This window comes from Anguilla rostrata, chromosome 2 (genome assembly GCF_018555375.3).
Source record: "Anguilla rostrata isolate EN2019 chromosome 2, ASM1855537v3, whole genome shotgun sequence".
Taxonomy (NCBI): Eukaryota; Metazoa; Chordata; class Actinopteri; order Anguilliformes; family Anguillidae; genus Anguilla; species Anguilla rostrata.
The window spans coordinates 61,277,723-61,301,253 of record NC_057934.1 but is presented as its reverse complement, the minus strand read 5'-3'; the positions used below and the strand labels follow the sequence as shown (position 1 = coordinate 61,301,253).

Genomic DNA, 23,531 nt, shown 5'->3' with positions numbered 1-23,531 from the left:
AGCTGCTGCATGTAACAGGAGTTGTACGAGGATTTCTTACTGGTTGTGTACTTCTACAGATTTCGTGTGTAATTGCGTGTGAGTGTGGGGGGGGGTACAAAAATGTTAATGTTGCAAACAAAATTATTTAGATATATTTCAGCTTATGATTTATTTGCCAGTATAGCCCCGATTGTCATGACAATACAGCGTATTGTGGAGACGGAGATAAACTTAAGCGGGCCAAAAAGTCACCTTTCTAAACAGCGAATGCTTTTCTGTCTTGGAGCCAAGATGGAGTCACAATCGCGTTTAGATTTCCATTCGCTCTTATTATTACTGTGAAGGGGTTGGGGAAACTACGCAGTACGTCGCCAGTTGTGCCAGTCCACGTGAAATATACTTCCATTTGATTAGTCAAGCTGGAAAACTGAACGGAAGCCGAAGTGGTTCAGACAAAGATTACTGAGTCCGGCATGCACCGCCCAGCCACCACAATCCCAGCACTGCGTGATAAGTAGACAAGGACCCAGGAGCGAACAAGACAGCGGCATTTACAGCTTGAACGAGAGAGGAATCAAAATAGCCAAACAGTCTTGCATGAAGCATTTACAGTGCGTTCGACCACTACTGAAAAAACGGAACGGATTAGAATTTTTAATATTCGGCGAGATCAGGTAATTGTTGTTGTGGCGGTATTTTCAGCTTTCAAGTTTAGCTAGCTAGTTAGCCGTGATTGGCTACCATTAAAGGGTAGCATTAGCAGCGGGTGTTATGCGCGTCCAGGATGTTAAAACACTGATCCTCGTTTGTCGTTTTAAATGATGTTTAGTGTAAGCACAACATTGTGTAGTTTGCGTGTTCGTCCGCAGCCGTGTCACTGGTTCAGTTTTGCATGACTGATGTCTGTAGCTTGCGAACTACTTTAGCTGACTTGCAGTAGATGGCCAGCTAACCCCGAGGCTAGCTTGCTACCTTGCTGAACAACGAAAACGAGGCCGCTTCGGCCTTGGCCAACACCAAAGCCGGGGACTGTTAGTGATTTCCACACTACTCGGTCTCACGCTTTAACTTGGATCAAGTCGCTCTGATCAGACGGTCGCTGGCTAATGAACATTGATTGTCTGATTGATCAGACTCATCAATTAACAAACAAAGGTAGAAAATCCCTTTGTGTTTGTATTCTCCACGAACATTCAGTTAGTTGATGCCTTCAGGTCCGTGTTGTTTTCCCGACGAATCTGCGCTGTGAACGTTGGAAACCAGTCGGGTGATGAAGAGGTGGGGGTGGGCAATCGGATTAGTCAGGGCGGCTTCCTAACCGGGTAGCAGATGGAACGGGGTCGGTAATTGCACGCGCGCGTAATAACTCGTCTCATGACTGAAGTCCATCTCGTGTCCTTTTACGTGTACTTACAGTGCAGTTAGTCTTGTGTATGTGCCTAGCTGGCCATTTCTCACCATGCCATAACATGGCTTTGTGTACAGGCTGGCACGTCTGTGTTTGCGATGTGCTAAAGCCTGAGCTTTGGTTAAGTCTTCACGTGGATTTTGTTATGGCACCACTTTCACTGTTACTCTGTTCGCAATTACAGTCCTCGTGAGTCGCTCGCGCAACTTGATACAGGTAGTTCGATCAGCCCTCGGAATCGGATTCATTTGCGGTTTGGAGTCCTGCGCGTCAAAGATGAGCGCGCGTTACCCTGTTGCTCGATTCTGCGTGTACACTGGCAGTAAGCGCGCTTTCATTTCACTGGTGTAGAGCGACAGACTCTTCAAGTGCCTGGTGTGATGCAATGTTCAGAGCAAGGGTAGGGAACTTACTTTTGCATCCCCTGGAGTAGCCACAGTAGCTAGTGCATCCCAAAATTCACCAGCCAATTTCACTCTTCTCCCAGACTACTAAGTATTTATAATACAGCAGGACCTCCAAGTGATAGACCGTTACCTGCCAAAGTGACTGGTAGAGTTCACAAATTTACCAGCCACAGATTAAATTGACCTGCATTTAGCTCATGGCTGGTGTTACTTTCATACCCTTTTCTGAACAGTGCTCTCTGGGCCTTTCAATCCTCCATTCCTATCTCAGATTTGGCTTTGTTTGTACTGAACAGCAAGATTTCTTAAGTGAAAACTGAAGAGGAAGTGAGCCCTGGTTTTTCATTGGTGCCCTGCTACCCAAGCATACACGCTTGGGAAATTTGTAAGCAGTAAATGTAACTGTTGTGTGTGTCTGTGTGTGTGTTTTGGCAGCTTCCAGGATGGAGTGGCAGCCCGATGAACAGGGCCTTCAGCAGGTTCTCCAGCTCTTGAAGGACTCCCAGTCCCCAAACACTGCCACACAGAGGGCTGTGCAAGAAGTATCCTTACTACCGTGGAGACGCGGTGATGTGGGGAAACAAGCCTACGCAGATTGGGGAAGTGTGTGTGTGTGTAAGGGATTAGTGAGGATGTTGGGAGAAAGCTTGTTGGTAGCTGAATTGGGTTACAAGAATGGTATAATGCAGAGTACCAGTGTCGGATCACAGTGCAGTGTTGGGGTCTGAATACCTGCCCATAACTAATTACTAAGTAATTAGTCTTTCTTGATCCTTTACTTGGAATTAGGATTTTTTTTCTTCAAGTTTCTCCAGTGGTGGGTAGAAAATGGGACGGGACGATGCAGAAGTAAACTTTTGAAGATATTCTGCTATTGGGTGAGAGGGAATGACACTGTTTTTTCTGTTAAGTTCTTTTTTTCCCCCCCAATTATTGGAAACATACCTTAATCAGATCGTGAAGATTCAACACATCTCACGTTTTTAATGTGTGCAGTATAAATAAAAGAGAACTGGACCAATTTTGGTTCAGAATTTCTGGACAGGATAAGCAAAAAATGTTTTTTCTTGGAACCTGCTTTGTCCGGGAGCCTTTGATAGCAGTTGCAGGGTGCCCAAACGAACACCGATACACTCAAGGTTATTTTTGTTTCAAACGAGCAGTGTTTTAGCAGTACCCTTCCTATCCAAGCTATTCAGGGTAAGGGCATGCTTTATAGATTGTGAATTATTCAGTGGGGTATCGATCAAAGTTTACCGCCCGTCAGTGTGTGATGGTGCTGTTTGTGTTTGGACCTTGGAAGCTGTGTATCTTATGTTGCTGTGATGTCATGTTCCTTAACTTTGCTCCAAGAAACTGGAACAACTTAATCAGTATCCTGATTTCAACAACTATCTCATCTTTGTCCTCACAAGCCTGAAATCCGAAGGTAAGGTCATTTATTTACTTCCAGTTGCTATGGAGCCTCGTTTGTGTGTGTGTGTGTGTGTGTGTGTGCGCGCGCGCGCGCGTGTGTTGGTCTGCTCCAGCTGCAGGAACACGTGTCGTTTCTCAAATTGGTTCACAAGTGGCGCAACTCGCAGTACGGTTTCAACCACCTGTAGTTCTGCATTTCCAGTCTGTGGGTCCCCTGGTCATAGATACTTAACAAAGCAGGCACAAGGCCCTTTCATTACACATTGACGGTTGTGCAGTTGTAGTTAAAATAGTAAAAAAGGATCATGGTAATCAAGAACCTCTGGGTGGGAGCATTGAAAACCTTGACCGCTGCCTCTTACTTAAAGTCCTCTTATGTTTCTGGCATTTTACCATCAGCCCCGTGTCTCACAGTCTCACTGGGTCACCCCGCTTTGCTTGAGTTACGCCTGTCCGCCAGGCCAGTTGCCGCGGTGCTTGACCACCTCGGCTGTTCAGGCAGTAATGCTGACAGTCTCTGAGTAACGGCTGCTGCTGGTGCCGTGGAGTCTCAGCTCGTGGGAGTTTTCTCAGGAAAGAGGGGCTTTGCCGGCTGCGGTCTGGCGCGTCCCGCCCCTCCCGTGTGTTTGCCATTTCCGCTTTGGCGCTCCTCTGTCCGGTTCTCGCGGCGGTGTCTCCTGCCAGGGTGTCGCCGCGGCTTCCACGTTTGCCGGAACGTCCCCGGTTTCAGGTGTTGCCTTGGACGACGCGCCTGGCCTTTTCCCGCCGTCGTTTATTTTTGCTGGTTCTGTTTTAGCGTCTTCTTTCACGCGGCCGATGTCCGACACGCACTCCTGATGAAGCGCCGTCTCTCTGTGGGGGGTAAAAATGGAGGATTCCTGCGGACAATTTAAAGCAAATCAGATGGGGAGAACGTTTGGATGTAAACCGCACAGTTGGGTGATGCTACGAATCCGTCTTGTCGTGGAGGACGCTGGGGTTTGTAGTCCCAGACGTTGTCGTTGGAGCTTTAAATCCGGCTCGGTTTGCCGTCTCGTGTGGTTCAAGTCCTATTGTGTAATCAATCTTACTGATGGAAAAATTACACCGGTGTCGGCCGGGACACTCCCAGAGCGGTTGGGAATTATCGGGGGGGAGGGGGGGGGTTTATGGGCAGGAGAAAGGAGCTGGCGGTTGAGGACCAGAGTCAAAGCGCTTTGTTCATGTTGTTGGTATTTTGGGATTTTGTCGTCTGATTTTTCTCCTCTTGTTTCCTCCCTATCCCCCCCCCCCTAAACCGCTGGCATTCTTTTCTCCCCACTTCCTGACCCCACCCCTCCCTCTCTCTTTCTGTCCTTCTGGGTCCCCCTCCTTCTCTCTCTCTCTCTCTGTTCCCTCACTCTTTCATATCCTTTTCTCCCATGTTTTCTTTCTCTTGATGCTCTCCTCCCCATCCCTTTTTCTGTTTCTTTCTTTCCTCAATCTGTTTTCCCCGTATTGTTCTGTGGCCTTTTCCTCCCTCTCTCCCTCTTCCCTCTCACTCCATCAATCTTTCCCACCCTTTCTCACTCACTCTCTCCCTCACTCTTTCCTCATCCCTTCTCTACCTCTCACCTCTACTCTCTCCCTCCCCTTGCTCTACCCTTTACTTCTCCCCCTCTCCCTTTCTCACTCTCTCCCTCCCCTTGCTCTACCTCTTTCTTCTCCCTCCCCTTGTTCTACCTCTTTCTCTCCTCACTCTCCTCCTTGCTCTACTCTCTCCTCTCCTCTCACTCCCCTCTTCACTCTCTCCCTCCCCTTGCTCTACCTCTTTCTTCTCCCTCCCCTTGCTCTACCTCTTTCTTCTCCCCCTCTCACTCTCTCCCTCCCCTTGCTCTACCTTCTCTCCCCCCCTTGCCCTCTACCTCTACCTCCCCCTCTCCCTTCTCACTCCACTCTGCCTCTCCCTTGTCTACTCTTTCTTGCATAGATACTTTCTCGCTTCCACCTTTCTTGCTCTGCCTTCTCCCTCCCGCTGTGGCCTGCTTCTCAGTGGTCTGATTCTGAAAACATGTTAGGGCACCCCTCCCCCGTGGCACTGTATAAGGCCGGTGCTGACACATGGTCCATCGGCCCATCGTGCCTGGTGCTGTGTGTCTGTGTGCATGTGTGTCTGTGTCTGTGTGCATGTGTGTCTGTGTCTGTGTGCATGTGTCACTGTGTGCGTATGTGTGTCTGTGTGCATGTGTGTCACTATGCGTGTGCGTATGTGTGTCTGTGTGCATGTGTGTCTGTGTCTGTGTGCATGTGTGTCTGTGTCTGTGTGCATGTGTCACTGTGTGCGTATGTGTGTCTGTGTGCATGTGTGTCACTATGCGTGTGCGTATGTGTGTCTGTGTGCATGTGTGTCTGTGTGTCTGTGTGCATGTGTGTCACTGCGTGTGCGTATGTGTGCATGTGTGTCACTGCGTGTGCGTATGTGTCTGTGTCTGTGTGCATGTGTGTCACTGCGTGTGCATGTGTGTCTGTGTCTGTGTGAGTGTGCGTATGTGTGCATGTGTGTCTGTGTGCGTGTGTGTCACTGTGCGTGTGCGTATGTGTGTGCACACGCTTCTTTCTCTAACCTCTCTCTCTGGCTAAATTTATTCGGCTCTAGGTTCAGTTTCTCTTCTTTACTCGTTTCTCTCTTCCCACCCCCTCACTCCCCCCCCCCCCCTCCCCCTCAGGTATCCTGATCACGACCATCGCCTCTAAAGGGGAGCTGCAAGCCTGGCCAGAGCTTCTGCCTCAGCTGTGCAACCTGCTCAACTCTGAGGACTACAACACGTGTGAGGTCAGCTTCCATCTGCCCCCCCCACGCCTGAACATTAACATCAACAACAAATAAAACTTTATTATTCGCAAGCGGAGCCGTTTGGGTCACAGGCAGCCTCAGACATTACTCACACACTAAATTGGCTGCAAGTGAAACTGAAACACAGTTACGGATAATGACACGCATGGCTGTATCGGTTGTGTGTTGATTCTGTCTGATCCATCTCTCTGTGTGCGGCTGCTTCTGTCTTCCCCCCCCCCCCCTTTTTTTTTGCGCAGGGCTCGTTTGGCGCTCTGCAGAAGATCTGCGAGGACTCCTCCGAGCTCCTGGACAGCGACGCCCTGAACCGCCCCCTCAACATCATGATCCCCAAATTCCTCCAGTTCTTCAAGCACTGCAGCGCCAAGATCAGGTGAGCGAGGCCCCCCGCCGTTTCTGCCCCCGCCTTGCCCCGCCCCTGCTATGCCCCGCCCCGCCATGCCCCGCCCCCGCAGCGTCTCAGGCCCGCCATCTCCCTCTGTCTGTCCGCAGATCCCACGCCATCGCGTGTGTGAACCAGTTCATTATCAGCCGAGCCCAGGCCCTGATGGACAACATCGACACCTTCATCGAGGTGAGTCCTGCCCCGCCCCTGGCTCCCCTCCCCCCCCCCCCCCCTTGCTGAAGTTGGGGCAGGACTCAGTGTGTCTGTGCTGTTCCCCCCCCCCCCCCACGCAGAGCCTGTTTGCGCTGGCTGCAGACGAGGACTCGGAGGTGAGGAAGAACGTGTGCCGCGCCCTGGTCATGCTGCTGGAGGTCCGAATCGACCGGCTCATCCCCCACATGCACAGCATCATACAGGTGAGCCGCTCCTCTCTGCGCTTTCTGTCTCTCCCTCTCTCCCTCTCTTTCTCCCTACCGCTCTTCCTCTCTACCCCCCTCTCTCTCTCTTTGTTCTACCTCTCTGTCCCCCATTTATTCCTGTGTCTTTTTTTTCAGTCTTTTTCCCTTTCATTCTCTCTGTGTCTCTTTCCATCTCTCTCTCACTTTGACAGTTTCTCACCCATCTCTGGTGTGTACCCCCACAGCTGCCTCTCTATCTCAGTGTCTGGTATATTAATATTCTCTCCCCCCCCCCCCCCCCCCCCTCTCGCTCTCTCTCATGCTGCAGTACATGCTGCAGCGCACGCAGGACCCCGATGAGAACGTGGCTCTGGAGGCCTGTGAGTTCTGGCTCACCCTGGCAGAGCAGCCCATCTGCAAGGAGGCCCTGTCTGGGCACTTAGTGCAGTGAGTATCTGTCTCTCTCCCACAAAGCCCCACCCTCAAGGGCACCTCCCACAAAGCCCCACCCTCAGGAGCACCTCCCACAAAGCCCCACCCTCAGGAGCACCTCCCGCAAAGCCCCACCCTCAGGAGCACCTCCCACAAAGCCCCACCCCCTGAGTAACACACTTGTACCATGCTTCCCTGTGCCCCACCCCCACTGTCACTCTAACTGCCCCAGGCCCCCTGGCCTACCTCTCACTTACACACTGCTCTGCCCCCTGTGTCACCCTTTCTCAATGCCCCACCCCTGGGGTGTGTCTTTTTACCACCCTGTTAGTGATGTCACAGGGGAGGGAGAGGAATTGGGCTGGTGGTGGGGGTGCATTGAAAGTCCTCCCCCCGTCCTGACCCAGCCTCCCACACAAACTCCACTGTACCTGTCACCGTCGTCTTCATCACCCTGACAGCAACGAGCTAATTAACACCCTTTCTCATATCGCAGACGACTGTCTGAAGTGAAGCAAACATCTCTGTGTGTCACCGAACTACAGAAGCTGCTCATAAGCCCTCTGGTGTAATGATAGTAATAAATAGGGAGGGGCAGAGACAGTCCCACTTCCTGAACAGATTGCTTGATAAATGTGGCCTCTTAAAATGCCATTGTGTACATTTTTCTTTGTGCCCCCCCCCCCTTTGTACTGGCAGATGGGAAGGTGGGGGGGGGGGGGTATTGTTACAGTTTAGTATTTCTGAATGCAGTGAGGGTGGGGGGGGGTATTTAAAGAAGCAATCTGCTGCTGGAAAGGTGTTAAAGTGTTTGTTTGTCTTCCCAGACTCATTCCCATCCTGGTGAACGGGATGAAGTACTCCGAGATCGACATCATCCTGCTAAAGGTGGGCCGCCCTCCCCCATATATTCCTCTTTTTTTTTTCTTCCTTCAATCTTTTGTCTGTCTCACCCCCCCCCTCCCCCATTTTGTCTCACTTCCCTCTCCACCCCCACCCCTCCCACCCCCACACACATTCCTGCTCCTGGGTGTGATGACAGCTCTCGCTCTCCAGACAGCAGCGAGACCATGTGCTGTGTGCGGTGCTCGTACCGTCCGACCCGCCGATTCCACCTCGTCTCCGTTCCGCGTCGGTTATAATTCCACGCCCGGCCGCTGAGACCCGCCCTTTTGAGGCTTCGCCAGGCCGGCGCTAATCCCGCCGACCTCGTGAGAGCGGAACGTTCCGGATCCCCGCTCCCCCCCCCCCCCCGGGCCGGCAGCCCGCGTCGGCGCGGCGACGGTTTTCCGCGCGGCGGTTCTGAGACGGAAAACGCGCTCGCTCCAGCCTCGCTGCGTCACTGACGTCCGCGGGCCTTGGTCTCAGAGCTGGCTCTCCAGCAGGACCGCCCGGTGGCTGATCTCGTTAAGGATCCGTTCCGGTGCTGTGGACGGGCCCCGCGGTCTGGGGGCCGATCTGGACCGTGTCGTCTGGCTGTAGTGTCGCCCGGGGACGGGAGGGTTCATTTGGTTCTGGGAGACCGTGTCTCTTCACTCACTAGTGCCCCCTGCGGGTCAGTCGGGCGCTCCAGCTGCAGGTGAAGTGCCTTCGTCTGACTCATCTCCGTGGGAGCTGAGCTCGTAGACTGCGCTGTAAAAAGCACAGCAGTTTGACACAGCGTGTTTCAGAGGAGAGCCTGTGCTCCTGAATTGATAGAGGAGATTACTGCAATGAGATTACCTTTCAGAAAAGTGAGGTGGGGGCGGGGGTGTGGGTGTAAGCTGCTTGCTAATAGTCAGCTTTGACCACAACTTCCCTTGCAGGGCTTGACACTTAAGATTTTTCCCAAGAGTTTTCGAAGTTGAAAAATGTAGGAGCGTGCTGATCTATCCCAGTTCGTAGATGTGCTGCTAAATGATTTGTCATGTTAGCACGCTTACATTTTCAGGAGTAAATGCTGTAATGGGAGCACTGTGCAGCCCTGGCTTGACTGTTCATCTGTCCGTCTGTCTGTCTGTCCATCTGACTGTTCATCTGTCCGTCTGCCTGTTCGTCTATCCGTCTGACTGTTCGTCTGTTCGTCTGACTGTTCGTCTGTCCGTCTGACTGTTCGTCTGTCCATCTGCCTGTTCGTCTGTCCATCTGCCTGTTCGTCTGCCTGTTCGTCTGTCCATCTGCCTGTTCGTCTGCCTGTTCGTCTGTCCATCTGCCTGTTTGTATGTCCATCTGCCTGTTTGTATGTCCATCTGCCTGTTCGTCTGTCCATCTGCCTGTTCGTCTGTCCGTCTGCCTGTTCGTCTGTCCGTCTGCCTGTTCGTCTGTCCGTCTGCCTGTTCGTCTGTCCATCTGCCTGTTCGTCTGTCCGTCTGACTGTTCGTCTGTCTGTTCGTCTGTCCGTCTGACTGTTCGTCTGTCCGTCTGACTGTTCGTCTGACTGTCCGTCTGACTGTTTGTCTGTCCGTCTGACTGTCCGTCTGTTCTTCCGCCAGGGCGACGTGGAGGAGGACGAGACGGTGCCGGACAGCGAGCAGGACATCAAGCCGCGCTTCCACAAGTCGCGCACCGTCACCCTGCAGCACGAGGGCGGGGGCGGCGAGGAGGGCGAGGACATCGACGAGGACGAAGACGACGACGACGACACGCTGTCCGACTGGAACCTGCGTGAGTCCGGGAGCGGGCCTGCTCCACCACGTTTACACCCAGAGAAAACCCCCACCTGTTCAGTGTAGGATGGAGAGAGAGAGTGTATTTAGTGTAGGATGGAGAGAGAGAGTGTGTGTTTAGTATAGGATGAGAGTGTGTTTCGTGTTGGATGAGAGAGTGTTTCGTGTTGGATGAGGGTGTATTTAGTGCAGGATGGAGAGAGAGAGTGTGTGTTTAGTATAGGATGAGAGTGTGTTTCGTGTTGGATGAGAGAGTGTTTGGTGTTGGATGAGAGTGTATTTAGTATAGGATGAGCGAATGTGTTTCGTGTTGGATGAGAGAGAGTTTTGTGTTGGATGAGAGAGTGTTTGGTGTTGGATGAGAGAGTGTTTGGTGTTGGATGAGAGAGTGTTTGGTGTTGGATGAGAGAGTGTTTGGTGTTGGATGAGAGAGTGTTTGGTGTTGGATGAGAGAGTGTTTAGTATAGGATGAGAGAATGTGTTTCGTGTTGGATGAGGGTGTATTTAGTATAGGATGAGAGAGTGTGTTTGGTGTTGGATGAGAGAGTGTGTTTGGTGTTGGATGAGAGAGTGTTTCGTGTTGGATGAGAGAGAGTTTCGTGTTGGATGAGAGAGAGTTTCGTGTTGGATGAGGGTGTATTTAGTGCAGGATGGAGAGAGCGGGCGCGTGTGAGGAGGAGGGAGGAGGACGAGGCGACGGAGGAGTGTGGGAGGGTGTATGTCAGCGAGGGCCATGATTAGACAGTGTCGTGATTCCGCTTTCTTCCCCTCTGTTCTCTGGAAAACGCCCACTCACACTCACTAACTGTGGAGTCTCCTTTCAACTCCCAGCCCCCCAGCCTGTCCCCCCTCCCTCTAACCTTCAGTGGTGACCTGTGCGGTTTGCCCCCCCCCCCCCAGGTAAGTGCTCTGCGGCTGCTCTGGACGTCCTGGCCAACGTGTTTCGGGACGAGCTGCTGCCCCACCTGCTCCCCCTGCTGAAGGGCCTGCTGTTCCACCCGGACTGGGTCATCAAGGAGTCCGGCATCCTGGTGCTGGGAGCCATCGCCGAGGGTGAGGCCTGGATATCCCTCCTTATCTCTCTCTCTCCTCTCTCCATCTCACTCTCACACTCTCGGGCTCTTTCTCTCTTTCTCCCTCTCTCCCTCCTTCAATCTCTCCTCTCTGTCTCACTTGCTCTCTCTCTGGATCTCATTCTATCCTGTTCTGACTGCCTGTCTCACTCTTTTTCTCATTCTACCTGTTCTTTGCTCTCATTCTCTCTCTTTCTATCGTATTGCTTCTCTCCCATTCTGTCTCCTCTCTCCATCCTCCCTCTCCCTCCCTCTTTCCCCCTCCCTCGCTCTGTCTCCGCTGTCCTGCGGCTGCTGGTCAGTCTCAGAACCGCCGTGTCCTGTGGCGCGCACGGCGTCTCGCCTCATTGGCCGCCGAGGTCGCTCTGGATAAGCGTGTCATCGCAGCGTGAGAGCCAATAAAAGAACCCGCTGGGCTCGCTGTTTTCGCTCGCCGCTGGAGCCCGGCGTGGGCGTGCAAGGCTGTGATCGCGCCGCGCGCGGTAAGGGCCCGAGAGGCTGCCGGGGGGCGAACACGGCGGAGTGAGCGGCGTCGGCGCGATGTCGAAACCTGCGATGGGAAACCTGGGCTCTCCGCCCCTCCCCATCGGCTCCCGAGAGAGAGAGAGAGAGAGAGAGAGCCGGAAGGGCTAGGGGAAATGCAGCCGCGTAGCTGCGTAGCTGCGTGTGGGTCTGCCGCCGCCGCTGCTCGCTGCTGCTCGCCGCTGGGGCTGCTCCCGGTCACGGCCCCGCCCCTGCGCACCCCTGGCGGACTCTCGGAGGAGAGGGAGGCGCTCTGCGGTGTCCCAGAGGTGGCAGGTGGTGTCTGGCCAGGTTTGGAGCAGAGAACAGGGTTTCCCCACGCTCCATGAAAGCCCCTCGAAAGTCCTCAAGTTCAGAAAGATAAAAGGACTCGCCATTAACTGTTTTTAAGAGTAGTATGTTTTTGGAAGTAACAAAAGTTTTGGAATTTGAGGTAGTTGAATTTATTTTAGGTTTTGGTGATTATCTAGGTGATCTAATGTCCAAGTTTGTCTAAACTATGCCCTTAGAAACCGATCCAGGATTTGAATCCTTACCCTACCCTACTGGTTAGCGTATCATTTGGTTTTGCTGGAAATGCATCAGATTTGAAGGGCGTTGCGGTGATTCTCATTTTGCTTTATTTATGTAGTGCGGCGAGGCTGACTCTGCCTGCTGGGCAGTTTCCGTGCTTTATGGCTCTGTTTATGCCCTGTAACACGCTCCTGCTGCGCGGCTTTTACGGGCTCTTCAGTGTGGGGTACGGGACCTTGAGAGGCTTTGACTTTTGTAGAAACTGACTTTTGTAACTGTGGAAACCTGTGCGTGTGCGTGAGTGTGTGTTTTGCAAAGTGACCGCAGTTGGACCAAGGGATATTTCTTGTGTTGATTATCTATGTTCTCCTCCATGGATTGCTGCATTATTTCGGCTGAACGTGTCCCGTTGCGGTTGTGCCCCGGTCACGGGCGGGGTTGGTCAGAGTCAGACAGTGACTGGGGGGAAATGTACCGTGTGGTTTTTTTGTTTCGGGGCTCTGTGATCTGACCCGTCGCCCCTTGCTCCCCCCGCCCCCCCAGGCTGCATGCAGGGCATGGTGCCCTACCTGCCGGAGCTCATCCCGCACCTGATCCAGTGCCTGTGCGATAAGAAGGCCCTGGTGCGCTCCATCGCCTGCTGGACGCTCAGCCGCTACGCCCACTGGGTGGTGAGCCAGCCGCCCGACTCGCACCTCAAGCCGCTGATGACCGAGCTGCTCAAGCGCATCCTGGACGGGAACAAGAGGGTGCAGGAGGCCGCCTGCAGGTGAGTCACGCGCCGGGGCTCCGCCCCCTTTACCGTCTGCCCCTCTCTCCTCCTCTTCTCCCTCCCAGTCCCTCTCTCCTCTCTCTCTCCCTCTCTGTCCCACTCCCTCTCTCCTCCTCTTCTCCCTCCCACTCCCTCTCTCCTCATCTGCTAGTAGTTAGATGAACAGTGTGAACAGCGTGTTTCGTGAGGGGTGTGAGGCTCACCCCCTCTCTCTCTCTGTCCCGCTCAGTGCGTTCGCCACCCTGGAGGAGGAGGCGTGCACGGAGCTGGTGCCCTACCTGAGCTTCATCCTGGACACGCTGGTGTTCGCCTTCGGGAAGTACCAGCACAAGAACCTGCTCATCCTGTACGACGCCATCGGCACGCTGGCCGACTCCGTGGGGCACCACCTCAACCAGCCGGTGAGCCCCCCCTCCCGCTCCCGGGGATTCTGGGACACACGCTAGCGCCACCTGCTGGTCAATCTGTGAACAGATTGGCTGTCCTGTGTGTTGATCGCTGCTTTCTTTTCGCCCTTTGAAGGACGTACCATAGATAGCATAACCCTGATTAGTTTTCAGTGTCGCTTTGTTTAGGCCAGCCTCGTGCCCTCAGAATGCCCCAGGGGCTTGTGGGATTGCATCCATCGGCTTCGTTTACGCTCCTCCTCACCCTCCAGAGCGTGCTGTGAGGTGAAATGTCTCACCTCCCTGTTAGTTTGCCGCTGATGTTTCACGGTCCACATTGCATTTGATACTCTTAAAATCAACGGCTGGAACTGCTCTACCGGTCGGGTTTTTCTTCCTGCTGAGAACGTACCACCTTGAAACCAGCCCGGTCATCAGGGCTGTGGTATAGGTACAAAAGGCTTTTCTCCCTCTGACAGGAGTACATCCAGAAGCTGATGCCCCCCCTCATTCAGAAATGGAACGAGCTGAAGGACGAGGACAAGGACCTCTTCCCCCTGCTGGAGGTGAGACACCTGGGAGGGGCATGTCTGATTGATTCTCTCTTCCTCCAGGGTAACGACACTGTAGTTATGCTAGGAATGACTGTAGCAACAGCTGCTACATGGCAGCCACATGCAAACAATTAAGTGGAAACAATTGTGTGTAATAATTTTAACAGTTGAACAAACCACACAGCTGTGTTTTTCTTAGTTAAAGTGTAGCTGTGCATGACTGTGCTTTTTCACACTGGTTCCTAAAGACACTGGTCTAACCCAGCTGACACAGAATGCTCTTACGATCTTACTGGAATGTTTCGTCAGTGTTACAACATCGCAGCAACACTGAGAACCTTTTGTGTTGGCTGGGAAGCCAGCTCAAGCGATGCCATTTTGCTCTGTGCCAAGCGCTGACGCCTCTCTGCCGCCCCCTAGTGTCTGTCATCGGTGGCCACGGCCCTGCAGAGCGGCTTCCTGCCGTATTGTGAGCCGGTGTACCAGCGCTGCGTCACCCTGGTGCAGAAGACCCTCGCCCAGGCCATGGTGAGAACCCCCCCCGCTTTAGCTTGGCGACCTCGCGGACGCAGCGCAGCGGTTAGCGAACCGGGCTCGCGGCTGAGAGGTTGCCGGTCTGAATCCCTGGCGTGGCACTGCCGCTAGCCTGAATAGCCTCAGTGAATATGCAGCTGTGTAAATGGATTGTGTATAAAGGATGTGAGCTGTGTAAGTAGCTGTGGCAGAGAGCATCTGCTAAGTGTAAAGTGTTAATGTTCAGAGGGTTCAGGATCCGGCTGCTCAGTCAGGCAGTGCGCACAGGGTTTGAAGAGATGCATTCAGTAGTGAGTGATGTCATCCCCTCCGGCCGGCCCACTTAGCGAGCTGTTATTTCTGTTTTGATAGATAATTTCCTCCCTCCCAGGATATGAATCCGTTAAGTGGCCTTGCAGATGAGTTTTTTTTTTTTTTCCATGGCTGTATTCATATGCTGTAAGACTTGATGGTCCTTCAAGCCCTTTAATTTTGTACTGGAAATGCTGTAGGAGCTCTGTGAGGTCAGTGGTAATGCTTCCTGGCACTCCTTAACTCCTTCCTCTTTTGGCTCTTCCTTATTCTGGCCCCTCCTCCATTCTGACTCTTCTCTATTCTGGCTCCTCCTCCATTTGGACTCCTCCCCATTCTGGTCCCCTCTCCATGCTGACTGCCCCATTCTGGCCCCTCCTCTGTTCTGAACCCTCCCCATTCTGGCCCCTCCTTCATTTGGACTCTTCCCCATTCTGGCCCCTCCTCCATTCTGACTCCTCCCCTCAGATGTACAACCAGCACCCGGACCAGTACGAGGCCCCTGATAAGGACTTCATGATCGTGGCCCTGGACCTGCTGAGCGGCCTGGCCGAGGGCCTGGGGGGCCACGTGGAGCAGCTGGTTGCCCGTAGCAACATCATGACCCTGCTCTTCCAGTGCATGCAGGTACCGTGTGTGAGCATTTGTGTGCGTGTGCAATTACTGTGTTTGTGTGTATGTGTGTGTGTTCCGGTATGCGTGTGTGTGTGGGGGTTACTGTGAGTGTGTATTGCGTATGTATTATAGTGTGTGTGCGTGTGTGTGTGTGTATTACTGTATATGTATATGGGTATTGAGTATTACTGTGCGTGTATGTGTGTGAAAGTATGCATGTGTAATTACTGCTTGTGTGTGTGTGTGTGTGCGTGCATGTATGCATGTGTAATTACTGCTTGTGTGTATGTGTGTGCGTGCATGTGTAATTAATGCTTGTGTGTGTATGTGTGTGTGTGCATGTATGCATGTGTAATTACTGCTTGTGTGTGTGCGTGTATGCATGTGTAATTACTGCTTGTGTGTGTGTGTGTGTGTGCGTGTGTAATTACTGTGTGCGCTCGCGTGTGCGTGTGTGTGTTAGAGAGCATGTAATCAGACTGCTCTGTGGTGCCTGCAGGACACGATGCCGGAGGTGAGGCAGAGCTCGTTCGCTCTGCTGGGAGATTTGACCAAGGCCTGCTTCCCTCACGTCAAGCCCTGCATCGGTGAGCCCCTGCCCCTCCCTGTCCCGCCCCCCACCCTGCACCCCTCCGCCCCACCCTGTCCCACCCTGCTGCAGGCACTCTCTGGACCCTTCACCCGTTTTGACGACACACGGGGATCAGCTGTGTGAAACATGGTTCAGTGATGTGTAAAATCCTTTTTTTATAACCGGCTTCCTCCTCTCCCTCTCCTAGCGGAGTTCATGCCCATCCTGGGCACCAACCTGAACCCGGAGTTCATCTCCGTGTGCAACAACGCCACCTGGGCCATCGGGGAGATCTGCATGCAGATGGGTGAGCAGCCGGGCTCCGCCCATGAGCAGCAGACCGAGGCTTCACGGGGCTTCATGAACCCTCAGCGCCCAGCATCGTTTTTCACTCTTATTTATTTATTTATTTTTTTAAATGTTATCTTGTTTTTGTTTGAGGAGTCTTTAGATCTGTTTATCTGGGTTGACTGCAGTGTTTTGATGGCGTCAGCAGTTATTGGTGTTCATTAAATAACACACTAACTTTGTTCTGTCTGTCCACACACGCACACGTCCACATACATGCACACACACTGACACGCCAGTAACAGAAAACTCTGACCTCACACATTCCTTGGCCTGTGAGATTGTGAGGTGAGATTGATTGTTCGGCTCTCTCTCTCTCTCTCTCTCTCTCTCTCTCTCTCTCTCTCTTCTCTTCTCTTCTCTGTCTCTGCTCTGTCTCTGCCCCGTCTCTGTCTCTGCTCGTCTCTCTGTCTCTGTCTCTTCTCTCTCTCTCTCTCTCTCTCTCTCTCTCTCTCCCTCCCCCCCTCCCTCCCTCTCTCTCTCTCCTGAGCAGGGGCAGAGATGCAGCCCTATGTGGGGCTGGTCCTGAATAACCTGGTGGAGATCATCAACCGGCCAAACACCCCCAAGACCCTGCTGGAGAACACCGGTACGAGTCATGTGACCTCCGCTGGCGCTTCCCCCCCCAGTCACTCTGCTCTCGTGGCTGTGCCTCACTGATAAAACACAGATGAGAAAAGTTCAGAATCAGAATGGTTGAAATTTCTCTTCTTGTAATTGTGACTATTTTTAATGTGATTTTAACATTTGCCACGCAACACCTCTGATGATAAACAGACGTTCGAAATCTGAACTGATGAAGCTTGTGGAGCTTTAGGGTTCTGAGGCTGCGGCTTATGTAAGGGAACATAAGTTACCATAGAAACAAGTGTGACAGCCTTGGCTCCTCCTTCTTTGTTACAGCCATCACGATTGGACGCCTGGGCTACGTGTGTCCCCAGGAGGTGGCGCCGATGCTGCAGCAGTTTATACGTCCCTGGTGAGTCCACCACTGCACTCGGTCCTCCCTCCCTCCAGAGGGTGCCAACATCCTCTTTAATACCACCCTTTCACCATCCTGTACCCAAGATCCCCGGTTTTTTGTGTAAAGGCAGGCTGATGGCGGTGCATCGGAACAAAAGGGGAGTGTAGTCTGTAGTGTTTCTGTGCGTCTTTTTTGTGTTTGTAAATTTCTTCCCCCTTGCCCTCCCCTCCCGACCCGCAGGTGCACCTCGTTGCGGAACATCAGAGACAACGAAGAGAAAGACTCCGCCTTCCGAGGAATCTGCATGATGATTGGAGTTAACCCCGGGGGCGTGGTGCAGGTGAGGGAGGAGTTTAGCGCACCGCACGGTTTTATTTGGCTGTGGTGTCACGGCAACCATGGGCAGCCGAGTGTTGTTTGTAGTTTTGGATTAGGAATTCCGCTGAATTCCTAATCCAATGAATAGGACTCATGAAGAACTTCCCAAAGCACCTGGTTAAGCTTGTGAATAACTAACTGTAGTTCCTCCATGGTTCAGCTGTGTTAGTTTTGTCACTAATCTAGTTAGATTGGAAGAATATTTACTTAATTGAAAGTAATATTTTCAAGTGAGATGACCAGTGGTGACAATCTTTTTGGAACAAAAATGGTGGATGCTGTGTGTTGGTTTTTACTGTAAGCACTCGCAAATATATTTAAGTTTGTGTTGTTAAGTCTGTCTCTGACATTTCACAAAGTAAGGGAAAAGCTCATGAACCGGCAGGAAATGACATCACACACAGAGACTGCTCCCACAGCCCTCCTGTCTCTCTCTCTCTCTCTCTCTCTCCACCTGCAGGACTTCATCTTCTTCTGTGATGCCGTGGCATCCTGGGTCAGCCCTAAGGACGATCTGAGAGACATGTTCTACAAGGTGAGCCTGTCCTTTCAGGTGACCTGCTTCACATGCTTTAGGGCCCGTCAAATTGACGGGCTCTAAATGTTCTGACATGGCTGGACCTTTCTGCGTTTCCAACTCTGTTCTTATTATCGCTGTATCTGAATCTGACCTGTGGAGTATTGGCCTCTGACATCACAATGGAGGAGGCGGAGCTTGGAGCCAGTGTTTGCTGTGTGACATTTGTTCAGGGCAGGAGTGTCCAGTCTTATCCAAAAAGGGCCAGTGTGGGTGCAGGCTTTTTTTTCAGCCCAGGTTTTGATTCTATCAATGTCTGATTGAAGACCATGGGGCTAAAACAAAAACCTGCACCCGCATCAACCCTTTTCGGATAAGACTGGACACCGCTAGTTTCAAGAGCAGGTGACGTCTTGCCTGTGACAGTGCCCCGCCTCCCCAGCAGTGTGATTGGTCAGATGTGTGCGTGAGGCCGATTCTGATTGGTGCGTGGTCTGTGCCCTGTTCCAGATCCTGCACGGCTTCAAGGACCAGGTGGGCGAGGAGAACTGGCAGCAGTTCTCCGAGCAGTTCCCGCCCTTGCTGAAGGAGAGGCTGTCGGCCTGCTACGGAGTGTAGCCCCGCCCCCGCCATCAGACGCTTGTGTCAGGTACGCTCCGCGGATTACTGCCGTCGCCGCCGTCATCGTCACTGTTATCATTGCTGCTGTTGCTCTTCTGTAAGTAACCCGGAAGCCCCTTGAGGCTCATCTCTACTTTAAGGGAGCGCTAGCCCAGGTGGCAGCAGCAATGCAGCGTCTGAAAGTTCCATGGTAAACGAGCACGGTGGTTAGTAGCAATGCGCAGAAAGGGCCTCTGCTAAGTCAGTTACGTAAGCCTACACAACGGTAGCCTGCAGCGTAGAACGTCTGCGCTTTTCTGACTCAGTATTGTGAACAGGGGATTTTGAGTCATTCGGGGATGACTTCAGTACCTACAGTTAAAATGTTTTCGGCTCATTTCATGGCCGAGAGTGCCTATTAGGAAAGTGAAGACCTCGCCCCGGTTCTGTGACTGCGTGAGGAACATTAAAAACACCCACTTAGCCAAGACCTGCTAATGGGGCCGCGGCGGGGCCTGCTTGGTTCATTTTATGGGCTCCACCAGGGATGGTTTACAACACTTCAGCCGCGTCCTGATGCATCCCGGCCGTCCCCCCTGAGCAGGTGACGGTGGTGTGAAGCACTTGTCACGGTTACAGGCTGTGCGAAACCACAGAAGAAGAGAAGGCAGTTTGCATAACGGGCTTGCAGTGGAGAATGTGGGTGGGCAGCGGTGACATCACAATGACTCCTGCTGAAGTGGGAGCACGAGAGCCAAACGTTTTAAATGATGCCGAGAGCTTGGCGGCAGAGCGCGCGCGTTGGCAAGAGAGCCAGTGGTGATTTAATCACCTGTTTGGAGAATCTTCGGTTATTATGGTTTGACCTAAGCAGAAGGCCCCAAGTGCTTTATTTGTACAGCTGGGCAGGTAGGGGTGGGAGATCGAGTGATTCCACCAGGCTTAGGCTGGGGCAGGAAGTTGCTGCCATATTTGGTGATGTGTGGGCATGACGTTTTATGGATGGAGCTACTATGAGCTGTCAATCATTTGCTTGTTTGAACCAAAGAAAAATAGTTAATTGCTTCAAATCAGTGAGGAACTGATGGCTTTGTGGAAGCTCCACATATTTTTTTTAAATGGCAAATGTAAATACTCAGGGCCTGTTGTCAGGTCTAGGGACATTAATCCACCCAAAGAAAAGCCTGTATTTAAACACCTCTTACGTTTGTTATCGGAGTGCACTTATAATTTAACCCCCCCCCCATTTAAACTGTACTCCCCAGTGATGAGTGTATTGTCTCCTGTCCCCCCACCTCTCTCTGTTTCAGGATTATGGACGGGAGGGTTGCCGGGGAAACTCATTCAGCTCTGTGTATTGCACTGCCCTGGTCGGGAGGGGGGAGAAGGGACCCTTTTCGACCTGCTTCTCCAGACAGACCCCACGCCCTGTGTGTCTCTTATGGGGGGAGGGGGTGGGATGGGGCGGGGGCGGGTTGGGTGGGGGGGCCTGAATCACTGCTGAAACAAATCCAGCGCAGAAAACGAATCCGTAGGGGATATAGAGAGAGGGAGAGAGGAGTCGCTGACTTGTCTGGGTTTGCCGACATTTTAATTAATTCAGTGTTTTTCTGGGGGGGGGGGGGCCTTGAAATCCTGTGTTGGGAGGAAAGGGTAGGGTAGGGTGGCTGGGGTGGATGTAGAGACAGTGACTGCAACAGTAGTGCGCCTGGGGACACGACCACGTTAGACTGGAGCGAGGTGGTGGGGGGGGGCAGAACGTGTGTGGGTGGGGGGGGGGGGGTTTAGACGTCCGTACTATCAAAACCAATCTAGCTGTGTGGGGGGTGGGGGAGGGGGAGGGGGTCTGTTTTAGCGTACGTTAGAATCATGCAGACATTCACCACATAGGAAGAGCTTAAGGCATCACTGTTTGAAACGTGTGCTTTATATGTGGCAATCATGTGGAGAGATGGGTTAAAAAAAAAGATAATTAAAAAACCCCACTGTACTCTCCCAGCCTTCATATTCAGGAATGGCCATCAGCAACCAGTCTGCTCATCTTTTTCTGCCTAGATGTATTTTTGATTTTCCAGCTTGTGGTCTTTCTCTGCTCGTGGCTGCAGTAATAGATTTTCCCCCCTTGACAAATGACCCTGATTTAAATAACGTATTGGTTCCCCCCGGGTTAGCAGGGAGGGGCCTTCCAGGGGCTCTGGGTAGAATTCGGAGAGTTGCACGAGGCAGTGGAAGGGAAGAGCGAGCTGCTGTACGTTTTGTGTGTGCGTGAGCACGCGGCCGCACCTCTCGCTTCCGAGGAGTCCCTTTCTCGATTCAGACTGTCGTTCCGCAAAAGACTGATTTTGGAGCAAAGGAAAGAAGATAGTTTTTTTTTTTTTATTCGAAAACCCTTGATGGCATAGTGAAATCTGACCTTTGACCTGATGAGAACTCATAATCTGGCGAGGCTTAAATACTGTTTGTACAGAATGTTTGCTGCTACTGCTGTTTCTTTAGTTTTTTACTTTTGTTTTTTACAGTGGATTTAAAATCGCACATTTGAGAGAGATGAGTAAAAAAAACAGTCACAGGGGCTTATTTTTATGCACTTTCTCTTTTTCATGGAAAATTTGAAGTTCATTCAGAAGAATAGTCCTCAATCCAAGCATTGTATTTAAAAAAACTTTGCTTTTTTTGTAAAATGTCAAGGTTTTCATGGAAACAATAATAATATTCATAATAATGGGAAGATGTAATTGCAGTTGTTTTGCACTTGCAATGGTGAAAATATAAAATGAATAAAGGGTTAGGTGAATCATAAAAGCTTCAGTTTACAGAATTGTAAAATGACTAATCTGGAGTAGTCGGTTGTTTGTAGCAGAGAGCTGCTCTTATTGTGTCCCGTAATGGACTGCCAGCCAGCTCCCTCTAGCTGTCAGGAGGGGAAAGTCGACTTTGGTTCGGATAGAACTGAAAGTGTCAGTGCGACGTGTCTAGCGACCGCCAGGGGGCGCCATCTCCAATGCCTCGTCCATCATAAAGAATGGGAGTGACGACGTGTGTTAGTACACTATTATAAGAAGAACACACGCGGGCATATGTGCAGAGTACACACAGCGGTGTCTTCTCCAATCGGGCTCTACTGTAAATGTAATGGGTTACAGGTGTATTTCACTGCCAAAGAATCCGAATAAGATTTAAAAAGCTGTAATAATAAGAGGGAGGGAGAGAGGGCCCAATTTGACCTGGAGACTTCATGATCAATGGTCATTTCCCACAGCGGTTAATGTGTCGATTTTAATCGGGGGCATAGGAACTGCACTTGTCTGTTTTAATAGTTTTTGTTTCCTCCTGCTAGCTGGATTATGTTTACATCGTTGCGTGCGTGTTTTGTCAAGACCCGTCTCTAAATTGTCAGTATCTGTGAACAGTGTCAAGCTCTGTGTGCGTCTTTGTGTGTCCGTACTCTTTAGGCGCATGTGCGTTTAACCTAGCCTGGCAGGATGATGTCATGGACATGTGACTGAGGTGGCCGCCGTGGCAACGCCCGCAGTACTGACACTTGCACGTCAGTTTTACCGTGTTTATATTTGTCGGCTGGATTTTGAAACGGCTTTTTTTCATTTTTTCTTTTCAAAAGCACGATTTTAAGTCCGTAATCCAAAACCATAACGAGTCCTGTTTTTGAACACCGCTTGTAACTGTTTAATGACGTCTGTAGCCATCTTGACAACGCTGTATTTGTGGAAAACATGTCTTGGCATGGTCGTGCTTGAACTCCGAGGAGCAAGTCATTCGCTCGTTAGTTTTCAAATTGAATTTGAGCACCCACCGCTGCCCACAGTTGCCTTTTAAAGTAAAATAAACTAAAGATGAATAAATGGCCTCTGTGTCAAAATGATAGGATCCTACAGTTTTGTTAGTGGTTCTACTAGACCTTTGTGAAGGGTGTAAAGTGTAATGTAATAATCAGCCAGTGAAGGCTGAATGTTTAACAGGGGAGAGATACTCCGTGGACTGCTGGCGAGGCAAGCTACCTGTTACTTCTTGCGCAGGTTACTTCCTTTGTTCACAACCTCCGAAATGCGCTCCGTAGAAGACTGTGATCATTGTAGTGATAGAAAACCAATCTCTGAATACGGGCAATCTCTATTCTCCAGTATTATTTTATTTTCATCAATTGTTTTTCAGTTTTGTTTTTTTTTTGTTTTGTTTTTTTGGTAAATTTTTTTTTTTACGTAATTTTTTATCGGTTCATGAGATGTTTATTTTTGTTTATTTATTTTTTTATTTTGTATTTATTTTGCATTTTTTTTGTTTCGGTCGAATTTCTTTGTGACTTTTTTTCATCATTTTGTTTTGTGCAGAAATGTGCAAATTTTTTTTTAGACTTTAAAAGTTTTTTTCTTTTTCTTTAACGTTCTTTTTGTTTAAAGAATCTTTGTTTTCGTTGTTTTACAGCGGACCATTTAATTCAGACAATTTAATGTTTAAGGGGTGGGGGGGAGGGGCTCAACCTAGTGCATTCTGGGAGAGAGGCAGAGGGTGAACAGAAAAGACTAATGTGATTTTGTTTTCCAATCTCAAGTCTTTGCAGAATGAAATTGATGTATTTTTCTCAACCGTGGTGCAGGTGGGATGTTAACTTGTGTATCAGACTTATCACTTTCTATTTTTCTTTTGTGAGCGGAAAAATAAAAGGTTTTCTACCAAAAGCTGGGAACCAATGGCAAGCCTCTGTCTTCACTGCGTTTGGTTTGTGACCAATCAAAGTGCCCACCCATCTCAGCCTCTGCTGGTCAGGACCTGGAAAGTCATGCAAGTCTGGCATCCCTCTCCATTTATTTTTATTTTTTGTAAAAAAACATTGGTGCACATTGATATTTTATACAAAATGGCTGACTTCTTGTACACGAATGTAATTGAATGCTCTTCGGTCCCTTGAAGCATTCCCCCTGGCCGTTCCAGCGGACGTGTGTTGGGTGTGCATGTTACCAAACGCGGACAGGAAGCCGCTGAACTGCAATCA

General features: G+C 51.1%; 1 protein-coding gene across 1 annotated transcript; it reads left to right on the top strand.

The window, feature by feature from the left end:
- The first annotated feature begins 821 nt into the window (after positions 1 to 821).
- tnpo2b (transportin 2b) lies at positions 822 to 19,989 on the top strand. Its single transcript, XM_064323583.1, has 24 exons — positions 822 to 1,137; positions 2,233 to 2,339; positions 3,151 to 3,226; positions 5,898 to 6,004; positions 6,265 to 6,398; positions 6,518 to 6,599; positions 6,704 to 6,826; positions 7,137 to 7,255; positions 8,068 to 8,128; positions 9,712 to 9,883; positions 10,786 to 10,938; positions 12,537 to 12,762; positions 12,995 to 13,166; positions 13,631 to 13,717; positions 14,126 to 14,233; positions 14,999 to 15,157; positions 15,645 to 15,732; positions 15,925 to 16,023; positions 16,558 to 16,653; positions 16,968 to 17,043; positions 17,269 to 17,368; positions 17,867 to 17,941; positions 18,434 to 18,572; positions 19,834 to 19,989. Exons 1-23 carry the CDS (start codon positions 1,089 to 1,091, stop codon positions 18,539 to 18,541), a joined length of 2,577 nt encoding a protein of 858 aa, XP_064179653.1. The 5' UTR covers positions 822 to 1,088; the 3' UTR covers positions 18,542 to 18,572; positions 19,834 to 19,989.
- The last annotated feature ends 3,542 nt before the right edge of the window (positions 19,990 to 23,531 follow it).

Excerpts from the sequence above, each read along its gene's own strand:
- tnpo2b (XM_064323583.1), top strand. The coding sequence starts at position 1,089 with ATGAACATTGATTGTCTGATTGATCAGACTCATCAATTAACAAACAAA. Across the intron at positions 14,234-14,998 it reads AGACCCTCGCCCAGGCCATG|ATGTACAACCAGCACCCGGA; the intron begins GTGAGAACCCCC and ends TCCTCCCCTCAG. Across the intron at positions 15,733-15,924 it reads TCACGTCAAGCCCTGCATCG|CGGAGTTCATGCCCATCCTG; the intron begins GTGAGCCCCTGC and ends TCCCTCTCCTAG.